Source organism: Microtus oregoni, unplaced genomic scaffold (assembly GCF_018167655.1).
Source record: "Microtus oregoni isolate MIOR12 unplaced genomic scaffold, Mior012 000009F_ref0000495, whole genome shotgun sequence".
NCBI lineage: Eukaryota > Metazoa > Chordata > Mammalia > Rodentia > Cricetidae > Microtus > Microtus oregoni.
In genome coordinates, this window is record NW_024543068.1 from 51,506,102 (window position 1) to 51,522,268 (window position 16,167).

At 35.9% G+C, this 16,167-nt stretch overlaps 1 protein-coding gene across 10 annotated transcripts in view; it reads right to left on the bottom strand.

Moving 5' to 3' along the window:
- Dgkb (diacylglycerol kinase beta) overlaps positions 1-16,167 on the bottom strand; it is a 600,883-nt gene that overhangs the window by 402,029 nt on the left and 182,687 nt on the right. For all 10 annotated transcript variants that reach the window (XM_041658354.1, XM_041658352.1, XM_041658353.1 and 7 more), the window contains one exon: positions 11,371-11,469. In XM_041658354.1, coding sequence (XP_041514288.1) covers positions 11,371-11,469 — 99 coding nt within the window. The remainder of the gene's footprint in view (positions 1-11,370; positions 11,470-16,167) is intronic.

Sequence of the window (16,167 nt, forward strand, 5' to 3'; positions counted from 1 at the left end):
GGCAACAAAACCAGGAGTGAGCTAGAGATCCCTGGACTGTATGAAAAAGGTGTATGCAACAACTTTCATATACATGTCTTTGGTTTCAAGCAAAAAAAAAAATGAAACTGAACAGCTGACACCGGATATGAACATGGAAGAAGGCATGAACATGGACATGGTTCGTGGATGATCTCCCCTATTTCAGTAAGAAACATTAAATCTACAGATTATGTTTGCTAGGTGGAATCTGTCCTTACGTCTAAGGGCTTCCAGACAGTCTTGTTTGGGCTCCATTCACCATCTTACACATAGGAGATGAGAGTAACACAAAGTACTAACGTTTAATGTTATCAGGTCTAGATGTCAGTCCTGCCCACCACAATCATCCAAGGAGACAAGCAGAAACATAATAAAGTTCACTTTTCTGGACACCGTCACCTCATAGTTTGTGGCAAGTTTGCCTTGTCAGTGTTTTACTAGGGCAGCCAGTTTGATACGTATCTAACAACAATGGGCAATTCTACCAATTGTATGAGTTTTAAATAGTCTACCATAGTAAGTTTTTACCCTGATTTGAAAATTTTAATATTTCCCATTTAAAACAATTTTCTTTTATAAGTTGTTCAACATTTTTAACATTTTCTTTTTAGGAAAAAGAGGCTTTAATGGTGGGCTCATCAGGAAACTAAATATTTAATTTATGTGGACTATTTGAGGTAACACATGACATGGAATTTAATTTTCTTTCCAGTCTTCCATATTTTATTTAAAAAGTAATCCCAACATGGCTGATGTTCTAGAAAATGTAACATGAGGTTTTATCTGATATTTCATTATTATGCATGATTCTATGTGTCTTGATACTTTCTACCAGTTCTTAATATATAGTGCCATGTCCACATTATTTCATCAGAATACCTTTAACAAGACAGAAATATTGCTAAGGCTCTTAGAACAGGTCTTCCTCTTTGTTCTTTTAAATCTTATGTGCTTGAGTACATTTTCCTTTCCAGGCAAATTTGGAATAGCTTCTTGAAGCAAAAAAAGAATTGCATAGGAATTGCCCAAAGGAGATCAGTCAAATTGAAGACACAGATTCTTTTTGCTCACTTAGAATTTTTTTTCTTAGTATACTTAAAATCAAGAAAGTCCTTTAGTTTTATTTCCTATTTTTAAGAATAGCATGTTAATATCTTGATAATACCTTGATAATATCCTCCTTGCATCCAGGGCACTCTCTCAGTACCCCTATGCACTGGGGGAGGAATCCAGGGCACTCTCTCAGTACCCCTATGCACTGGGAGAGGAATCCAGGGCACTGTCTTAGTACTGCTATGCATTGGAGGAGGATCAGTTGCCCTCCATTTGAATCTACATTACTCTGATACTGGTGAACTCTGGCTAATTGTTTCTCTCCTCTATTACCTCTTTATCCTTCAACCTTCTACTCATATGTTTTGAGTAGATGTCTGCAGTAATGTCCTTTGCCAATAAAAATAACAATTACTATTTTCTTCATTTTAAACAGTGACTTTTCAGGCACACGATCTATGGAAACTCTATGGGATAGGCCCCTTCCTTGTTCTGTAGTTGCAGAATTATTACTACTTTGGCAAAACTAAAATGAACTTTAGTCATAAACCACACAAACACACATATATGTGTGTATATATGTATTTATACACACATAAATACATGTCTATATATTAGCTATTGTTATAAAATGCAGAGAAAAATTGCAGGAATAAGACTTTTACATTGCACTGTCTGTTGAGATATTAATGAGTTGCAAGGTAATGGCTAACACTGCCATATACTGAGCTCATGATTGCATGAAAATAGTCCTCTATAGTATTTCTCGAGATGAACACTATCAAGTGTGGATCTTTCTTTTCTTCTTAAAGCGACTAAAATCAGAGACTATAAAAATTCAAACTGCCACTGTCAAATTTTTAACATTTTCCAACATAAATTTCTTGTTCTCTTAATTTTGGTATGAGTTCACTGACGTTTTGGCTGCACACTGCATTTTTCTGTGACCTCCCTTAAACATCATTGGCAATTACTTGTAGGAGAGCCTCAGTCATCATCAGTACGCAATCCCACATCCGTCCTTGCTTTTGAATCACAAACGTACATGAGTGTTTTGTTTCATTTTAATGTACTTTAAGTGTTCCATCTTGTTATGGTTGTAAATCCCTTTGATATGTTTATGTATGGGTACAGATTTTTGATTTCCATTAGATTTTATCTTCATCAAACTTCCAAATCATATTTTCCTGGCACTGAGCTTTGGCATTCCTACGGATTGCGATAAACTTTCCACGGCACAGTTTGTTTTCTTCAAAAGAGTTATAACTTGCTCTATTCACAACTATGTTTTAAGTCGAAACAATCACAGAAACTTACAGAAATATTGACGTAGTCCTATTAAAAATAAACACAAAAATATAACTATGATTTTAGGTAGAAACAAACATAACTCAACATACATAATGACCCTTTTCTTAAGCAATGGCATTGTGTATGTGATGTGTGTTGTGTGTATGGTGTACGTGTGTGTGTGTGTGTGTGTGTGTGTGTGTGTTATCTCACATCAGCATACAGATGGTTTCCTTAGAACATAGCAGTGTTAACCTAACCAGAACAATGTAACGACTTATGCTTTATCTCACAGCTTAGATGATGTAGTGTTCACATAATGACACTGTGTTGCTCCCTTTTCTATGATACAGGCTTTAATGTTGTATATGAGGAATATGCCAAGCTGGAAACAAATGTAGGTATAATTTATATATGCCTTAATCTTCCAGTGTTATCAACTGCCTACTGGGATTGGAATGCTCCAATTTAATGCTACCCATCCTAAAAATTAAATAAATATAAAGCAACATTCCCTATGAATAATACCATGAACCTGAATCTTTTAGAGTTTCAAAATATAGAAAAAAATGAGATTCCTTTTGCCTATCATTACCATGATGACAATTATGAATTGACCTATAATGAATATTAATTAAATGAATATTAAGTAATGACACTGATGAAACATTTATTGAGAACTGACAATGTACTTTATCCCCATTCTTTTGACAAAAGAAAAGATGAAGAAGAAAACTGTATGGGTTCAAATCGTAGGTAGGTTGTGCCAAATATTTCGAGACACGTGAGTTCAGTAGCTGTTGCTGAAGGTGAAAGGGGTAAATGGAAAAGAAGAAAGAAACAACCAAAATAGTATAAAGCTAAAATGTGATACTCAGAGAAGCGAGCTCCAGCCTCTTTCAGAGGCTCACACCTCCCCGCCACAGGCTGTATCTATGGAAGCTCACGAACTCGCAGAGGGAGGAAAGTTCCAGACAGTTCACAAGTCTCAGAACTGTGGGGGATTCGGATGTATACCTCCTCCTATCATTGGCTGATGCTCAGCATTGGGCTTGCCGTTATTAATTCTCACTTCGTGAGGTAAGTGATAGGTAGACGCAAAAGGATCCCATAATAGCTGAGCTGTGAAGAAGACTCGCAGATCATATTCATTCCCTAACAGACCTTCTGACATTCTGGGGAGGAGTGACTTAGTTTAACACATGCTCCAGGGAAGGCGTCACATACCCTCTGCTATTTAAGATGTAATCACCATATTTACAATGTATAATTTAGAATTCTTAAAATTGTGGAAGAGTAAGAGCTATCGGAAGAGGAGAAGTTAATACGGCATATGGTTCTCTGAGGGTGTTATACGTAGGACTACGTAGAGAGCTGCTGCAGTAACACCATAATTGGCCACATTACAGACTTAACAGTGGAGAGGAAAGAGAGGTAGAATCGAGACCATTTGACTCAAAGTTGAAGAATATTCATAGATCCAAATTTCCAAAATAATTTTGTTTCCCTTTCTGTGATCTAAGAAGTTTTGCTATTTATCTGATTGGCATTAGGATAAACTCCATTACCAAAACTTAATAAGATACTAAGACGTGAGAAATTATCCCAGAAAGAGTGCCTTAATTGCCCAAAAGGAGACAAAATACTTAGTGTATCAATTCTTTGGTAATTTCTTCTTGTTGATAGATGCTGCTTCGATTACACTTCCCAGTGAAATGTCAAAGTTTAAATGGAAATGAAATAATCATTTGACAGTAACTTAGAATTTAAGATTCATTATTTCTGTCAATACAAGGTGTCTATTGTTACTAATGTGTTTGTAGTACAGCAGAACTAAATCTCTGTCAATTACATCCGTTCATAGCACAAAACAGGATGGGGCACTGAAACTTTGTACTGGGGGTTAGAAGTCACAAGAGTGTGTTCTTCCTGAGAAAGTCCCACTAAAAAGTCACTTTCATGAAAATAAGGAATATGGAATGGAAAAGTTGGCAGCCACAAACAGTGCGCACTTCAGATGCGCTCGATTAGAGAAATTATATCGCCATTTCTCATAATTCACAAGACATGAAAATATATTTGATTATATTGACTTAAATATTAAGGTAGCATGCCACTTGGCATGCTAATTGAAACTTACAGAAACATAAAGAAACGATCTAAGTACCAAAGAAGTTATTTTTATATGCTTCTTTTACTTTACTGATTTAAAGACCTAAAATTTATGTCTTTTTAGAGTTAAATGAATATTTGTTATTTTACAATAAAATTTTTAAACTTAGTTTTAAAATTCTAGTGCAATCCTTATAGTAACAGATGATATAAATGACTCATTTTCTAATGGTTGGCATATTTTAAATCAGTTTTCATGAACTATCGCATCTTTTTTTTTTTTCAAGAGAAGTTGGGAGAAATGTTGTTAACTAATCTGATCTAATGAAGTAGTGAGTGTCAGGCTCAGGTGGGGAACACTCATCGTGTGGCGTCCAGAGTGGAAGGTCCACTCGCGCTTCCCCCTGCAGTGGACGAGCAATTACACGCTTAGAAGAAAGGTAAGCTTTTAACTTGTTGTACATTGCAGGCAGGTGTGTGTTATAATTCTATGATTTGTATCATGTGTTTTCCTGATGAGTGATAAGAGAATGCCTTCTTACAAATATTTATAGATAACCCATATACATATTTATTTCAAGTGCTTGTTTAAGTCTTAGTCTTTCAAATCTCTTCTTTTGCAAAAATATCACTGGGTGACCTGTTATCTATGAACTCACTGCATCTCCTTCTTCCACTGCCCTGCTTATAACAGGTTCTCCTGAAAACCTTTTTGCCCTGAAAAAAAGGTTCTCCACTTTCTCTGCCTTGACAAGTTCTACAGTTCCAGCAGTGAAGACTCTTGACTCCCAACTAACATATTCTTCCTGTACTAAATGAAAACACTCCTGAAAAATGGTTCTCCATGTTCTTGGTCATGACTAATTCTACAGTTCCAGCAATGAAGACTCTTGACTTCCAGCTAACAATATTCTTCCTGTACTAACATGACACCACTCCTTGGCCATGACTAGTTTTACAGTTCCAGTAGAGATGACTCTTGACTTCCAACTAACAATATTCTTCCAGCGCTAACATGGAAGCCAACAGAATCTTACATATGATAGGAGACTGTCCAGTCACCAGAACAGCTGCAGTGGAAAACACTGACAGTTTCAATTGGGGTAAGAATGTGGGATGACATTTCTGAAGAAAAATACTAATGCTAAATAGCTGCTCTATCACAGTGCAACTCTTGCATTTATAGGTGCATGTCAAAAAGAAATGAAAATAAAACCAAAACAGGCATATTCAATGTCATGAGATGAGCAATGGTGGTGTATACCTCTCAGTAGACTGGACATTATTGAATGTGCCCTTTAAGAGGGCAAATGTGATGGCCTGCGCAGCATACTTCAATAAAGCTGTTTTCAACAAAATAGCTAAGGAATAATAGTATAGAACTAGTATCTTAATTTCTCCTTTTACGTTTTGTATGGTTTGATAAAGGTGACGTGAATGGTCATTTTGTAATAACTAATCAAAACCTCTTGTCATCATGGTAAATACTATCTCCAAAACCAATGAATAGAGGTTACAAGGGATGAAACTTCAAGTAAATAATGCAACAGTAACCAAAACACCTAGTTCATTTTCATTTTATGTGAGGGCTACTGCTTTTCTTTAAATAAACATTAAAACTATGTATAACAGTGTAGATTCTTTCCTGGGACAGTCATGTGGATCCTAAGTTTGAAAAATTTCAGTGACCACTAGTTTGAACAGTTTAACAAATATTCTAAGTAGAACATTATTTTGTTTAAAACATGGACCTTTAAAATGTTAATGAGCATAATATTTAATGTATTTACTCCATTATACAAAAATGACCTTTAATTCTAGCTTAGCAAGGTAGGAGGAATCTAAGGTGAAGTAATTTCACCTGATTTATTATCATATACAAGACTGAAGAAACTTGAGTGAACAGTTGTACTTTGAGAATTACATGTAGTTCAATTATCCTTGATTTCCAATGTCTAACATGGGTTAAAAGAGACTGGGTGGGTTGATGCAGGTAAGAACTTTGTTGACCATAGAAGAGACCTTGGAATTCAAATAAAGTTCAATTAATTTATGCATGAAAGAAATATTTCATACTTGTATTTTATAATGTAGACACAGAAAGCACCTTAGAGATATAGGAAAAAGAATGAGTTCTGTAGTATGTCACTAGGATAGACAATCTCAGGGGGAAAATTGTCAGAGATGCATGGGATACGAAGAAACAAGATTATGAAGGTTACAATAGCAGACTCAGTGATTAACTTGCAATTTATCGTGAGGAATCCAAGATAAGACTTAGACTGGGAACTTGTGAATGTTGCCCCATAGAGGATCCAGTGGCAGAGATAAAACAAACAGGGACCTGAACTGGGATCTGGTGGAAGAAAGAGAAACTGATTCCACGCAGTGATAATACTTGACTTTTGCTCCTATACCATCGTTATATCCCCATCATTTCTCTATTTACTTGTGTATAAACTTAGAACAATTAGTATCTTTACATTATGGGCTCACAGTGAGTTTCAAATAAGTTTGTACTTCTCATTACAAATAACTGTACTCTTTAATAATCTCTATTTCTCTCTCCTTCATCATTGTTTCTTCATACCGTTAAGCCTGTTCTAAGATTATCCAGTCTATGACTGCCTCCAATTACCCTTCTCTCATTTCTCTTCTTAACCAAGGTTATTGTTTCTGTATACTTGTTTATGTATACATTTCTAGCTCCCTGATTCTCTCTGTTCACCTCATATGGAATAATGTGGCAGTATCATTTATGCTGAACTGTGATTATTCTGCTCTTGGAATTGAAATGGACCTAGAAAATAATATGATGGAGCGCTTGTCTAGAGAATCACGTTCACTCTAGGTTCCTAACCATGTTCTAAGTGATGTTAATAGAGAGGTTGCCTCTCACTCCTTGGTAGTTATACTGTGTGTGTTTGAACCCTTTAATTTTCATCTTACTGGGTGACTTCACAATTAATTTCTAGTCAATCTTCAGACTTCTTATTGGTCTTACTCCATTCCCATTTACAAGCAAGGATCTAGCTCCCTGTCTCCAAACATGTAAATTCTGTATCTTTGCCCCATCGCAGCAGACAGATTTTTACTGAAAATTATAAATTATATCACTCTTTATCTAGGAAAAAGTCTTCTGAAGAATTCTCATGTGATTCAGATTAAAATGTAACTAACATATAATATCTAACTATCACGCACAGTATGTCGTTCAATTGTACTATTGTTTCTCTACACACTCTGGTCCAGTTATTAATATCATTCATTGTCCTTCTGATATGTCCAGCATCTCCTACCTCAAAGACTATGTCCTTACTAGACTTTTATTAAGCTCTCTCCCCAGTAAGCCATGTGGTGTCTTATTCATATATAGATTTAGAAATTATTCTCTGTGATTTTATTTTATTCTTTGCATTAAAAATGCCATATGCATTTTATTGGGTATATAAGATATTCAAAATAACATTTCAATATTACTCAATAAAATATTAGAGAATATTATGTTGTAATGAGGTTTTTGACTAACCCCAAAAGTCCAGACCAGATACAAAAATTGGAGTTATTCATGATAAATTCCTATGAGCAAAGCAAAACCTCAAGGAAGTAAATAGATTCCAAAATATTCCTTTCTCTAAAAAAATAAAAATAGTCTTCCTCTGTCAACACAAAGAGAAATGTTCCTCTATCTTGATGCTTATTTTAAAATATGAAGTGGCTAATATTTTATTCTTCTATCATTGTGTTACTTGTTCTTACAAGAAATACCACTGTGTACTTCAGTTAGGACCTTCATTCTACTGGACTGGAAGGAAAAGTCATGATTTATGAATCACAAGTAAAGGCAAATAATGACTTTGATGTGTTTTTATTCTTGGGTTACATCAACACTAGTGACAATCAACCTATCCTTTTAAGCTTTGTGGTAAAAACACTTGAAATCTAGTCTGTTTGCAATTTTTCAGTGTCCTGGACAGCGTTATTATTTATAGCTATCTTTCTTCAAATTATGCTTCTAAACCGACAACTACTGTGCCATTGGAGTTTCTCCTGTTTTTGGACAACAGCGCTTTTCCTAGTCAGGGCAACTATTAGTATGAGGGAACCATGACCAATAACATGGATGGAAGAAAATTATTTATTTGGTTTCTACTCACGTATCATAATGCATCATTAAGTAAAGTCAAGAAAGGAACTCAAACAGGGCCAAAACTTGGAGGCAGGACTGATGTAGAGGCCATGGAAGGTTGGTGTTTACTGGGTTGTTCCACATAGCTTGCCCAGCCTGCTTTCCTATACGCCCAGGATCACCAGCCAATAGGTGGCTCCACCCACAATGGCCTGGGCTCTCCCACATCAATCACTAATTAAGAAAGGGCCCTATGGGCCTGCCCACAGCTTTATCCTATAGAGAAATATTTCTAATTGGGGCTCTTTCTTCTCCAGTGACTCTAGCTTAGGTCAAGTTGACATATAACTAGCCAGCACAACCTTGTTCTCCTTCCTCCAGCTCTTAGCAACCACCACGCTGTTCCCATGTGCTTTAGTACAACCGGGGTCCAAATTAACTACATATTTGTGGTACACTTCACCATGATTTCCTCCAACTGATACATGAAGGCAATGGTGTGGTTTTCTTCTTTACTATCTGGTTCTACCTAAAATATTCTTTGGAACTCGAGAGATGCTTGCTGAATAAATTAATACTTTTAACACAGCATCTGTCCTAGTATGTGAACTCAGTAAACAGGCTACGACATGAGATAATAATAATATAGTAGATGTGTTGGTGTGAATATAGGATGGAACTTCCAGGTTATGGTCTACACAGAAATAAAATCATCCAGAGATGTAGGATCTCATTAGGAAGAATAATAAAAATGTAAAACATTGACACAAGAAGCCAAACACAAACCAATATTAGGCAACATGACATCACAATCCCTGGAAAGATGATAAAGAAAGAGTTCCAAGAAAAATCAAAGACAGGATGAGGCATAGTAAAAGTCACTTAAAGGTAGATAAAAGCTTCCCACTGAGAGGAACATGTTTCAGAATAGACCGTAGTGTAATGATTCAACTACAAATGTTGAGATACAAATCATGATAAGCACCTTACAAATATCTGATGATAGAAAATAACTTTTCAGAATCAAAATTATCCAAATAAAGCAACGAAAATCTTTTTCTAGATTATTAGAAGGCAGGAATATCCATGTAACACATGTTTCTAAACCGTCAGTTTCCCAAAGAAAGGAGTGATGGAAAAATAAGACTGAGCCTCATGATTGACATTCTGTGACCCAGCCTGGCCAAAACAGCCCTCGCTGAGCTGGGTATCCCACCCGAGTTATGATGACAGAAAAACAAATCAGGCTTTCTGTGGGAATTAAAACCTCTTGTCAAAGACGAATTTAAGTCAGGAAAATTACAATATTTTTAAAGAAAAGAAAAATATTGTATAAATTCTACAATCTCCCTATAAGATAAAGATAACAGTAAATTAACTTAAAATCTAAAGTATTTATGAATCAATATTTATAAATAACTGCATTTGTTACATATGTTCAACAAATATATTGAGAGAAGAAACTGAAATTAGTTAATACTGTCTTCTGCAATATGAGGATATTTTCTTTTCTTTTAGTAATTTGACAAAGAGTTCCTAATGATTTTGTAAGTAAAGGTATTTAAAACACATTAGTATTTTGCAGATAATAACAAAATGAATCATAAGTGGGTGAGAATTGAGTAATTTGATTAATTTCTCAGTTGACCTTTACAAAAGTATTTGTCTAATATTTCTTAGTTGTTGTATTTTTGTTATATAAAACCAAAGTTCCAGCCATTTAGTCACTGTGTTTTTTTGAAAATGAGCTGTGTGTTATGTAGTTTGTTTTCTGAAATGGCTTTCCATTTAGAAACAATTTCAGATTCTGAAAATTGTGAATGTTGTCTTTGAATGTCTGTTTTTATCCTTATTAAGAATCTTCTCAGAATACCCTTCATTTTTCATTTCTATATTTACTTAATTAGGTTATTAATCATCAGATAGTATAATTTATTTTTAATATTAAAAAACAGTGAGAAAGCGTAACGTATTTCAAGTTCTGTGTCATCACCTCAGGTAGCCTCTGATCTAAAGGAGAAACCTCAACAGTGGAGACAAAGAATGTGCACTCCTTGCAAAATGCCCACAAGAATAACTTCATTATTCTGGGAAGCCAGGTCTATAAAATATGTAAAATGTAGAAGCGTTCTGCCCATATAATTTCTGGTATGTCCAGCATGACTAAGAGACAACCGTCACGTCAGCTTCAGTTTGAGCATGCTTGACCCCACCATGTTTGGACACCAAGAGAATGCCATGAGCAGAGGCTTCTGCTCAGGAGGGATAATGTGGGTAAGACTGACAGGTTTGCCTTTACTAATGAAAAACATTATTTCCATAAATACTTATTGCTATAGTGAATTGTGGGAGTGATTTCTTATTAATAAAGAAACTGCCTAGACCCATTTAATAGGCCAACCCTTAGGTAGGCGGAGTAAACAGAACGGAATGCTGGGAGAAAGAAGCTGAGTCAAGGAGTCGCCATGATTCTCCCATTCCAGACAGACGCAGGTTAAGATCATTCCTGGTAAGCCAGCTCTTGGGCTACACAGATTAATAGAAATGGGTTAGATCAATATGTAAAAGCTAGCCAATACAAAACTAAAACTAATGGGTCAGGCAGTGTTTAAAAGAATACAGTTTCCATGTAATTATTTCAGGTAAAGCTAGCCGTGCGGGCAACCGGGTGCCGGGGACACAGCCCGCTGCTATTACTACAACAGTGAATATAGATATATTCACGATAACCACAAGTGACATGCAAACTATAAGAACAAACTCACCAATACCACCGGACAGATTGTGGTGGGTGGTAAAATATGGTCTTTCAAAGGTCCACAGTCACATTCAGGCTTCAGATGAGAAGCACATTTATTGTGCAGCTAGGAAAGGAGAAAGGGATAATATCAAGAGCGAATTGTAACTTAGATACAATAATACATTAAAAATGTATTGCAAGATTGTACAAACAAGGAGGCTCGAAAATTTACTGCAAAATTTATACCTAACGATCTTGCTTTCTTTGACAAACACAAATTACTGACTGTTCCAGTGTTCCCCTGCTTATCTTTCAGCATAATCTTGAAACCACTGTGCACTGTGAATGCATTTTTTTTTCTTTTTGACCCTCCTGCTTTCTCAAAGTCATTCCAAAGTGCACAGCTCAGTATGGGGCATAATTGATCCCATCATTAGTTTTAACTTTGTAATTCAATATGTAAATGTAACCTGAGATTCATCTCAGTAGGAGCAGGATATAAATAAAAGAAGATGATTATGATTATAAAAGTGTGTCTTTATATTGTATTTACCAGAACGACATTCAGTTAGCATGTAATCATATAATGTGATATTTATTTTACAATATGTATGAACCTTCACTGATATTTTTATCAACTCTGATCACAGTTTAATTTCAAGTTTTTTATGTAACATAATGAATAAAGTAGTGACGTTTTTAAATCAACATGATGGTTTGATCAGTCAAAGATTTGATAAAAAATAATTCTTGTTTAAAAATATTTAGAATTTTCTTTCTTTACCATTTTATATAAATTTAGTATAAAATATTCATACTTCGAGGAAATTATATATTTTTAATAGTACCACAGCAATTTATAGTTTGGCGACTCTTTTCAGAAGGTCACTCCTTTTACCCTTAGTTGTATTAACTTTTCCCATAAGCAGTTAATCAGCCTCTGAGTGTAGGCTCATTGTTGGTCCACTGTTGGTACTGGATGCTGCACTGGAGGGGGATTCCTTCTGTTCTATGTTCTAAAACAGAGTTCAAGTGGTTGTACTGTGATTAGTGCCCATTAGGGTGTATTATAGGAAATAAAATATCTTTACACATCCATCTGAATTCAGCATCTCTTTCGCACAGTAGCACATGAATGGCTCTACAGAAAGGTGGGGCAAGCATCTTCTTAGGCACTGCTGACCTTTGCCAAGAGATAAGAGGCACTAAAAACAAAGAAGCAACTGAATCCCTGTGTTCAGTAAACCTATACTCCATTTGGGCAATAAAAACGCAGCTTCCTTAAATTAACTCTAAAATATATTGGTAGTTTATTGGAAATTATTCTCATAAAATAAATAAGGTCCTGGATATTTGGATACACTGGTAACTGGCTGACATGTGGGAGGTGGATGGGATCTGCTCTGAATAATGTATAAAAGTCAAAATCTTAACTCCTGATACCAGTGAATGTGAAACTATTTCGCATATAGTGTTTATGTTAATATATACTAGCTAAGACATGCTCAGGCTGGATTTGTCTGGGCCAGATTCATTGATAGGAGGCCTTCTAGGGAGAAGGACTCTGGACCAGGAGATACCAGCATGGTGGGAAGCCTACAAGTGAGAAGCCAGGCTGTCTTTAGGAAGCTACACCGCAGACTTCCAGAAAGTGTTAGAAACTAGGAGACAACAAAAGAATCTTCCCCAAATCCTGCCATGGGCTTATAGCCTTGCTGACATTGTTACATCAGAATTATTGTCTATCAGGTGATAAGAAAACAGATGTACATTGTCTTAAACCACCTAGCTTATGGCGTTTTGTTATAGAAGCTCTATATGGAAATACAGACGCTATGAAAATCCCAAGGCAGATCCTATGTCTTAAGGCTCCTCTGGAGCCTTAGATGAAAATTTTACTCTCTGATAATGTGGAAAAAAAACCTTAAAATTGAGGGTCAAATGCTCAGAAAATTCTGATAAGCCAATCCTCCTGTGTGCATGATGAGACTGCATTGGAGTCTTCCTCTTTGTGATATTCTAAAATAACACATATTCACGCAAAAAAGGAGCACCACTCCCAGGCATCATTTGAGTCTCAACTCCCTTGCCCCTGAATCTTATGTGTTTCCAATATAAAATGTAAATCAAATAATTAGTGCTCAAATTTTATATTAAGGCTTAAATGGAAAAAAACACCTAAGAACTTAGAAATAATCAACAGATAAGAGGTCAAGGATGAGCAAGAGTTCAGCTGTCAATAGCTCCCTTGGGATACTGCCCTTATAGACCTAACTAACCCTCTATGGTAAAGGGTACAGCTGCCAATAGCTCCCTTGGGATACTGCCCTTATGGACCTAACTAACCCTCTATGGTATTTTCAAGTTTATCTGCTACAATGTCCTATTGTTCTGATTTTTTTTTCTGGGCAACTTGGAGCAGTTTTAAAGCATCATCACGTGGCAGAGTCCATAACTCGATAAGTATCTTACCTGTCAGTAATGTAGAAATGTGTACTAACAGGAACTTTTCTTAAGAAAGAATTCTGTGTTAGCTAACAATGTACTGGAATACCTTATGTTTTAAAGAAAACTATAAACAGACATCTTGAAAATATATTCTAATGGATGTTCATTGCATGATATTGTTTATAGAGGTAAAGGTCAATGCTGTGGACAACATATAAAAGCACTGATTATTTTTACGAGCTGACAGTCAAATTGTGTAGTAGATAGCACTGATGCATCCCCTTGCCCAGAAATGTACCTGACGACAAAACAGAAACTAGAAAAGCAAACCAAGAAAGAGCTGCAAACCAAGGTTAGCAAATAAAAAAAAAATGTGCTATGTTTCTTGTAAAGGTAAAATTCTCTAAACAAAAAGAGTCTACTAAAAATACAGGTATCAACAAAATATAGTAGAATTCAATCAAAATTTTCTATAGGTTACTGGTAACACTGTATTTTCTGAGCAAGAGTGTATATGTCTTTTCAGAAGAAACACAAAGGGAAGGTTGTTACTATCTATCACCAACAAAAACAAGTTTCTGGCATTGGTGCTGTTTCTTAAACACAGTGTTGACAATTCATATATTAGGAGACATCTCTAAATTCATAGGTGGACAATATTTTGAGACAGACCCTTAGAGAACTAATTTCAACTAGATGGAGTGGGAAAGGATTAGCAACCCTACAATAAAACAAAAGAAAGCTGAATAGCAAATATCTTGGCTTGACATATAATGTCATCTGTGACGTTATGAATCAGAAAAGTTTTTTAATATTACATATCCCTCATTCTGGAAGTCCTTAACCTCCAGAATATAAGAAACCGATCCCTTTAATTGAAAATTACCTGTGTTGTAGCATAGTGTGATAGTGATACAATCAGATTAGAACTGGCTGCCATGTTATTTCTTGGGTCAGAATGTACGAAAGAGACCCAGTGTCAGCAAGATGCCAAGGATTGTTGACTGTCTTCAAGGACACGGGACAAAAGAAAGCAAGAGCAGAGACCCTCAGGTCTTCCATGAGGTTATGAATGAACCAGAGCACAGATGCATTATGCCCTTTGAGGGATATTTCTAAAGAGAATAGTTCCCACCTTAAAAATGCTTTCAAATATGTGGTCTCCAACTATCTTTGTCTATCTTTTAAAGATGAGACAAAAAAATAAAGTTTTTTTTTTAAATGTGCTCAGAAACTCTCTTACAGGATAAGAGATGCAGGCTTACATCTAGGAAAGTCATATAATGTGAACCAGCTTTTCTTGGACTTGAGTTAAACACTTGGAAATAATTTCAGAATCTGACATCTCACAGTAGCACCTAATTTAGAGTCAGCTCTATGTTTATTAGAAAAATCTGTCTCAAGTTTGGATAAAAAGGAGTTTGACTGTGTGTGTGCAGTGTGTGTGTATGTGGTGTGGTGTGTGTGTGGTGTGTGTGTGTATGTGCTGTGTGTGTGTGTGTGTGTGTGTGTGTGTGTTTTGGAGTGGAGTTGAGCTATGAGAGAAGTGGATAGTAGATAAAGGGAAGAAAGGAAGGAAAAATATCTATTAGAATCTAGAGATTCATAAAAGAAGGAAGTTTGTCCTTATGAACAAAAACTCAGTGGCCTAACTTGAGGAACTTTATTGATTAGTTAACACTTCCTCATAACATCAATATTTTACAAATTTGAGGTACTTCCTGAATGATGGCATTTGCTAAAGGAAAAAATCTTCCTATGCTTTGGAAAACTTATAAATCAAGAGCTCAGTCTTCTCATTAAAAGTAATTCCTTATATTGCTAGTCGTTTGAATGTATAAAATAGGAATTTTCTTATTAATCTCAAGTAATTGTATCAACCTCACATCTTAGTGATTACCGCCTGACAAGGCATCGTTGTGCTCAACCAAGAACAGTTCAGCAAGCAGAGTAAACACCATATCAGGAACGTTTTCAGCAGATGTGACAGGCTTAGAAATGGGCTCTGAACAGTGTCAGGACATAAGCAAAGATACAGAGGTGCGTATTTTCCTAGTTCAAAGGCCTGAAGCTGAAAGCACAGAAAATACTTGCTCATGAGGGAGATATAGATTTTTACTGTTTTTTCTTAGGCCTTTACTGATTTTCCTTGCTAAGCAAGGAGCTGTAGAAGGCATAACACTCCATTCTTTGAACTTAGATGTACATCTACAAGATGGTAGCCTGCAACACAGTATCAAACACAGTGAGGAGCCGGGTGGTGGTGGCGCATGCCTTTAATCCCAGCACTCGGGAGGCAGAGGCAGGCCGATCTCTGTGAGTTCGAGACCAGCCTGGTCTACAAGAGCTAGTTCCAGGACAGGCTCCAAAACCA